Genomic DNA, 7,647 nt, shown 5'->3' on the forward strand with positions numbered 1-7,647 from the left:
ATAACTTCACCTCTGGCCATAACCCTAACCAATAACAAAACAATAACTTCACCTCTGGCCAAAACCCTAACCAATAACAAAACAATAACTTCACCTCTGGCCAAAACCCTAACCAATAACAAAACAATAACTTCACCTCTGGCCAAAACCCTAACCAATAACAAAACAATAACTTCACCTCTGGCCAAAACCCTAACCAATAACAAAGGGTCAAACTATAGCTCAGGCCTAACAAACTCCTTCCCGAAGGGAGCTGCAACTAAACAAAATGAATAAGCAAAGTTACCTAACAAGATACAGTAACGAATAGCTGGAGGAAGATAAACGATGCTGTCTCGTCGGAGTCCAGGCACAGACTGTCTTTTATAGCAGACGCACTGAGGCCTCCGGTGCGTCACATGACCGGCTTGGCCAATGAGGGTGATCAGGCCCTCACGCAGCTTCTACCGGTTCTCGCGAGAGATGGCAAGCGAGAAGGGACATCTTTGTCTGTGGCTGGGATAAGCACAGTAAACACAACAGCAACACTGGCCACAGTGGCGCCTCATAGTGGCGCCTCATGGCCAGTGCAGCGTAATCAAGACTACCAGCAGACGATACACATACTGTATATGGACACAATAACCTTAGCTCCATGACTGTATATGACGTATGACCAATAGTTTGTTAGTATATATATGGAAATAGCAACAAGTACATATATATATTTATCCAACCATAACCACGAAGTAAATAACAATACCAAAAATAACAATAACAATAAACGGCTCGCCGTTCCAGGCATCCTAACCAGATGCCCCGAACCACCTCAGCTGGCTCCTTTCCAGGCGAAGAAGCAGCGACTCTACTCCGAGTCTCTCTCGTGTGACTGAACTTCTCACCCTATCTCTAAGGGAGGTGCCAGCCACCCGTCGGAGAAAACCCATTTCGGGCCGCTTGTATTCGCGACCTTATTCTTTAGCCACACCCAACACTTCATGACCATATAGGTGAGAGTAGGAAGGAAGATTGCTCGGTAGACGGAGAGCTTTGCCTTCTGGCTCGGCTGTCTTTTCGTCACAACAGTGCGTTACAGCAACTGCAATACCGCCCCTGCCGCTCCGATTTTCCGGCTGATCTCCTTCTCCGTCCTCTCCGTCCTCACTCGTGAACAAAACCCTGAGATACTTAAACTCCTTCGATTTAGCGATAAATCCACCGCACGATAAATCCACCGCACGCGGTCGGAGCTGTGGTGCGCTCGGGATGATGTTATGCAATTTTTGTTGATTATGAAAACAGTTCTCCTTTAAAGGCAATGACATCTGGCACATATAATGTTAGAGCTACATACTGTAGCACAGGTGGTTTAGTGATAAACCAGACTATGTAAGTGTTGGTGATTTAGGGATATAATATAATAATATGATTGCTGCGTCATCATATGACTATGTAAGACTCCTAGAATAAAATGTAATGACATTATAATGAAGATGTGTCTGTGTGCATGTGTGTGTGTGTGTGTGTGTGTGTGTGTGTGTGTGTGTGTGTGTGTGTGCATGTGTGTGTGTGTGTGTGTGTGTGTGTGTGTGTGTGTGTGTGTGTGTGTGTGTGTGTGTGTGTGTGTGTGTGTGTGTGTGTGTGTGTGTGTGTGTGTGTGTGTCTGCGTGTGTGCGTGCGTGGCAGGTAAAGACGCCATCTGGACAGCGTTCCCCTTCCAGACAGACGGGCAGTCAGAGTGCCGGGGCGGTCAGTACGTGAAGAGGACCTGGTACCGCAAGTTTGTAGGAGTTCAGATCTGTAACTCCCTGAGATACAAGATCTACCTGTCTGACACGCTGACCGGTACGCACGCACGCACACAGACGCACGCACGCACGCGCACACACACACACACACACACACACACACACACACACACACACACACACACACTTGTCTGTCTGTCTGTCTGTCTGTCTGTCTGTCTGTCTGTCTGTCTGTATATCTGTCTGTCTGTCTGTCTGTCTGAAACAGAGCACATCTCTTTAGTCCAGACAATTGTTTTATTGTTGTGTCTGTGGTCTGTGTCTGTGTGTGTCTGTGTGTGTCTGTCTGTGTCTGTGTGTGTCTGTGTCTGTGGTCTGTGTCTGTGTGTGTCTGTGTGTGTCTGTGGTCTGTCTGTGTCTGTGTGTGTCTGTGTCTGTGTCTGTGTCTGTGTGTGTGTGTGTGTGTGTGTGTGTGTGTGTGTGTGTGTGTGTGTGTGTGTGTGTGTGTGTGTGTGTGTGTGTGTGTGTGTGTGTGTGTGTGTGTGTGTGTGTGTGTGTGTGTGTGTCTGTGCGCGCATGTAGGTAAGTTCTACAGCATTGGGGACCAGTCAGGTTTCGGGGAGGATCACTGTCAGTTCGTCGACTCTTTCTTAGACGGGAAAACAGGAAGACAACTTAGGGCTGACCAGCTGCCACCAACTAAAGGTAATGTTGATTGATTGATTGATTGATTGATTGATTGAATACTTTACTAAACAGTCTAAAAGGATAACACAATAAAAGTCCAGAGGACTTGTTTCCATTGGGGTCCTAGGTATTCACTTCAACAACATGGCACAAAACCACAAAAAAACCCCACAACAAACAATTTAAAAAAACATTGCATTTGTTGCAATACCAGGCCACTCACAGAATCCACCGCGGTTCTTCCGGCTTTGTCGAGCGTCTACCCCGTGTCCTCCTATCAGGGAGTCAGGGAGTGTCGGGCAGGAGGAGTAGGAGAAATATGCTTAAATTAGGCCGGCCCTCTCTTCTGACCTGAGGTGGGTCGTGGCTTGCATGGTCAGGGGAGGCTCTACGTTGTTTGTACAGTACGTTGCAGCCTATGTGTAAAATAGCTCGAACCAGTGCTGATTATTTCGTTAGGACCCGCTACAGTGGTGTTCGATACGAACTTAACCGGGATGTGTGAACCTCTACTTGAATGCTATACGAGTTGCTTAGCCATTAGCCAGTTATTCTGTCTCATCTAGAAGACCCAAGGTAATACAAGCCATTCAAGGTATATGGGTTGTAAAGCCAGATACCTTGATTCGTATATGTTGACCTGTTGGAGATACTGCGTGCGTTTCGATCACTGGGATCTTCTTCAGGAATAGTGATTCTAAGATAACACAAGGTTATTCTCCATAGAGTGACTTCCCTGACCCTGCAGGGGATGAGCGGGCGACGTCAGGACGGTATTACTCTATTGTTGTGTTTGTATGTTTTAGGGTTCTACCGGGCGGTCCGGCAACAGCCGGTAACTTTCGGCCAGATCGGTGGACAGTCTCACATCAGCTACGTCTCCTGGTACGAATGTGGAACGCCCATACCGGGGAAGTGGTAGGAAGGACCCCTCCGGCGTCGACCAGACACACACACGCAGGCGTCCGCAGAGGAGCACGAATGAAAATGTTGGCACGCTTCAGTCTATTAATGTCAGTGGTTCTCAAAGGGTTGAATTTCCAAGGACCCCTCATTTATATTCATTAAGCCACGGACCCCCATAGCTCTGAGAGTGTAACACATTGAGCCAAGTGGACATGTAAGGGTCCATTTGGTTCCATTTGTTACACTCTCAGAGTTACAGACCTGTAAGGGTCCATTTGGTTCCATTTGTTACACTCTCAGAGTTACAGACCTGTAAGGGTCCATTTGGTTCCATTTGTTACACTCTCAGAGTTACAGACCTGTAAGGGTCCATTTGGTTCCATTTGTTACACTCTCAGAGTTACAGACCTGTAAGGGTCCATTTGGTTCCATTTGTTACACTCTCAGAGTTACAGACCTGTAAGGGTCCATTTGGTTCCATTTGTTACACTCTCAGAGTTACAGACCTGTAAGGGTCCATTTGGTTCCATTTGTTACACTCAGAGTTACAGACCTGTAAGGGTCCATTTGGTTCCATTTGTTACACTCTAGTTACAGACCTGTAAGGGTCCATTTGGTTCCATTTGTTACACTCTCAGAGTTACAGACATGTAAGGGTCCATTTGGTTCCATTTGTTACACTCTAGTTACAGACCTGTAAGGGTCCATTTGGTTCCATTTGTTACACTCTCAGAGTTACAGACATGTAAGGGTCCATTTGGTTCCATTTGTTACACTCTAGTTACAGACCTGTAAGGGTCCATTTGGTTCCATTTGTTACACTCTAGTTACAGACCTGTAAGGGTCCATTTGGTTCCATTTGTTACACTCTGAGTTACAGACCTGTAAGGGTCCATTTGGTTCCATTTGTTACACTCTGAGTTACAGACCTGTAAGGGTCCATTTGGTTAAGCTGGGGACCCGTCCCCGGGCGCCACTTGATTGATTAGGAAAAAGGTTATTTTTTGGGGGCGTGAAGAAGAAGACAGAAAAGTGGAAAGAACACAAGAAGATAATGTTACAAAAACTGTTTACAGAATAATATTGACCTTATTGTTTTACGTAAAGGAGTATGTGTTTGTTGTTTTCCAATAAGGGATTATGAAACTTCCATGTATAAATACTTACTGTATTAGCAGAGCATCCTGTTCATATTATAGCGCACCGAAGTCTGACATAATGCACTCATCCTACCTGGGTCATGGTCTGACGTAATGCACTCATCCTACCTGGGTCATGGTCTGACGTAATGCACTCATCCTACCTGCAGGGTCTTCATGTCCAGGGTCATGGACATGAAGAAGAATCAACGTCGAGATAATACTGACGTACGTAATGCTGCAACCACATGGGATCAGGCAAGCCTTATATAGACGGCAAAACAGAAGTCATTTTAGTGGACTGGAGCAGGACGGTAGACGGAACAGGACGGCACGGCAGACGGCATCAATGTTAAAATATTTCATATTTTTGACCGTTCCGTGCCGTCCAGCAGGTGGTGTTGTTTGCCGTCTATACCGCTTGCCTGATCCCTTGTGAATGCAGCATTACGTCCCTGCCAATTTCATTATTTTTGTGCCAGAAACAGACTTATCAAATATGAGTGACTGACTAACATAAACAATACAGAGTCAACCTCCCCGACAATATAGCCGGGGACAGTTTGTTTACTTTTGGAGCGCAATTCCTATATGAGACGATTCTAAGATGACCCAATGTTGTTCTCCAAAGAGAAATGACTTGTTCTCCATAGAGAAATGACTTGTTCTCCATAGAGAAATGACTTGTTCTCCATAGAGAAATGACTTGCAGGGGATGAACGAGTGACGTCAGGACTTCGGTAGCAACCGGGCTACACAGGGAACGGCATACATGGAGTTAGCACTGTTCCTGCAGTGGCTACGTAGATATATTTTTACATGTAGAAGCGAAGGGAAGCTGGCTCCCTCCTGAAATCATTATTTTTATGAATATTATTTTCATAAATAGTAAATATACATAAATAGTTATTAAAGTTATTTATCTAAAGGCCTTTTATCTAAATGTACAGAAACGCACCCCCTTGTGTCGACGCATTTTTTACTGCATGTCAAGAGACGACCACAGTTTGATACTGTTGTACTGGGAGCTGACCAGTACACGCACAGTCTGACACACACACACACATGCACGCGCAGACACACACACACACACACACACGCACACATGCACGTGCACACACACACACACACGCACACACACATGCACGTGCACACACACACACACACACACACGGTTAGGGTTGATCCGTTGAGGTATGAATTGCACAATAAGATGTGTATATGGTGAAGAATGCATTCTATTGAAATATTTCTCGTGTAAAAAACACATTGTGGCTTTTCTTACTGTCCACAGCCAGGGCCCACTCATGCACCACGTGGATATATGGGTGGGCCACGTATGTGCATATTAAGAGCAGTAAGAGCGTTTATTTTAATGATCAATCCATCACTTGATTGATTGATTGATTGATTGTGTTCCAGCTTGGATCAATAGAACTAATGTAGTATAAAGGATCACTACATTTTCAACCGTATCTTCATATAATTGCTCATGATAAGATGGTAACTGAAATAAAGCCTCAAGCTGTCGCGTTCCATGTTACTGTATAGGTCTGCTTGTAGCGTTCTCAAATTCTGCCCGAACCTGACCCTATACCAGGGGTTCTCAACGTTTTTGGCCGGGGACCCCCGGAAATGCTTTGGCAATGTCTCGGGACCCCCGCCCCGCCCCCTCCCGACCCCCAATATAAATTGACTGCTACAATAACCTTAATAATAGAGACAATACACCATAAATAAATACTGAAACCAGATATAATCATTAGGGAAGGTGTATGCATGTACTATGTGTACTATATGTAAACTCTTCATTTCCACTTTCCAGCCATTCAGTTGCAAAAAGATTTTTTTGAAAATAATTTGGGGACCCCCCAAAATAATTTGGCGACCCCCCCGAGGGGTCGCGACCCACGGGTTGAGAACCCCTGCCCTATACGACCGACCGACCCAACGTTTTTGGGCCAGAACCATTTAGACCTGAAAACGATTCTAAAAAATGTCTTCTAAATTCTGACAGTTTTCTGAAATACCTATGTTTCTATATCAGTGGTGCTCAATATTTCATGTCAAGGACCCCCAGAATTATCTGTAATTGGCCGCCGACCCCCATCTGAAAATATGTTGTTCCAGGAACCCCTCAGGAGCAGAGATTTGAGTTATAAACGTTCACTCTGAAAGAATATATTAAAAAGTGGCCGTTTTCAAGATGTTTTGGCCATAATGTCTGGAACGGAAGGTCCAATCAGCTCAGTTCAAAGCTTGTTGCGTGCGTGACTAGAATTATGATAATTGTTCTGACTGCGGGCCCAGTTAGGGCCGGCCAGGCCCGCTGAGAACTCCACCTATAGGAGCCAGATTAGATGCCAGACCTGACCCCCATGCTCCAACTGTAGCTAACGGTCTTCTACGTTCTCCTGGACAGACGCCACATCATCATCATTAACCCATTTTGGGCGGGAATCCCTTTTGGTGTTAGCATTATGTTATGCTTTAGCTATTGAAAAATAGCAGACCTACAAGCTCGTAGGTCTGCTATTTTTGAAAAATCGAAGAACGACTGACATAGAAACATAGCTTTTTCAGAAAACTGTCGGGATGTAGAAGACATTTTTAGAATCCGATCTCAGGTCAAAAGGGGTTAAAATGTCAAGTATGAAGTTATTTTGGGGACAGGGTGGCATTTCGGGTGCGGTTAGGGTAGGTTTAGTAATGCAGGCAAGTCGGAAAAGGGAGGCTGCGGGATGCTGATGTGTGACCACATTCATGTCATATTACATATTACGGTGTGTAAACATGTCAATCTTTCCCTCATAATGGAAAGTATTCTCTCAAGTTCTCCTCGTGACACATACTGTGTATTTTAGGCGGAAAGATTTCCTTGATTGCGTACCGTAATATTGTGCAGGTCATATCGTACCGTAATATAACACGAATGTAAGGTTCTATAGCGCAAAATCTGTCTTGGAAGAGCCACCCATCAACTAATATAATATACGGCAACCTTCCCAGTGTTTCTTCACTAGTCCGATCCAGAAGAACACAGTTTGCCGGCCTCTGCTACAGAGCTGACCATGAGGTTATATCTTCCCTTCTTCTGCCTCAAAGCAGACCAGAGGTAGAAAACTGTCGTTCCCTGATGTCATCGCTAGGGACACAGGCATCAGTAAGCAGGAACTTGGGATGGCAAT

At 45.2% G+C, this 7,647-nt stretch overlaps 1 protein-coding gene across 1 annotated transcript in view; it reads left to right on the plus strand.

Moving 5' to 3' along the window:
• The window catches only part of LOC306917174 (target of Nesh-SH3-like), an 81,369-nt gene extending 77,881 nt beyond the window's left edge, over window positions 1–3,488 (plus strand). The window contains exons 21-23 of the mRNA XM_079495307.1: window positions 1,666–1,824; window positions 2,310–2,432; window positions 3,221–3,488. Of these exons, the coding sequence (XP_079351433.1) occupies window positions 1,666–1,824; window positions 2,310–2,432; window positions 3,221–3,336 (398 nt within the window). The 3' untranslated portion in view covers window positions 3,337–3,488. The remainder of the gene's footprint in view (window positions 1–1,665; window positions 1,825–2,309; window positions 2,433–3,220) is intronic.
• Window positions 3,489–7,647: the final 4,159 nt, after the last annotated feature.

The sequence above is a fragment of the Electrona antarctica genome (genome assembly GCF_951216825.1).
Source record: "Electrona antarctica genome assembly, chromosome: 24".
In the NCBI taxonomy this organism is placed as follows: domain Eukaryota; kingdom Metazoa; phylum Chordata; class Actinopteri; order Myctophiformes; family Myctophidae; genus Electrona; species Electrona antarctica.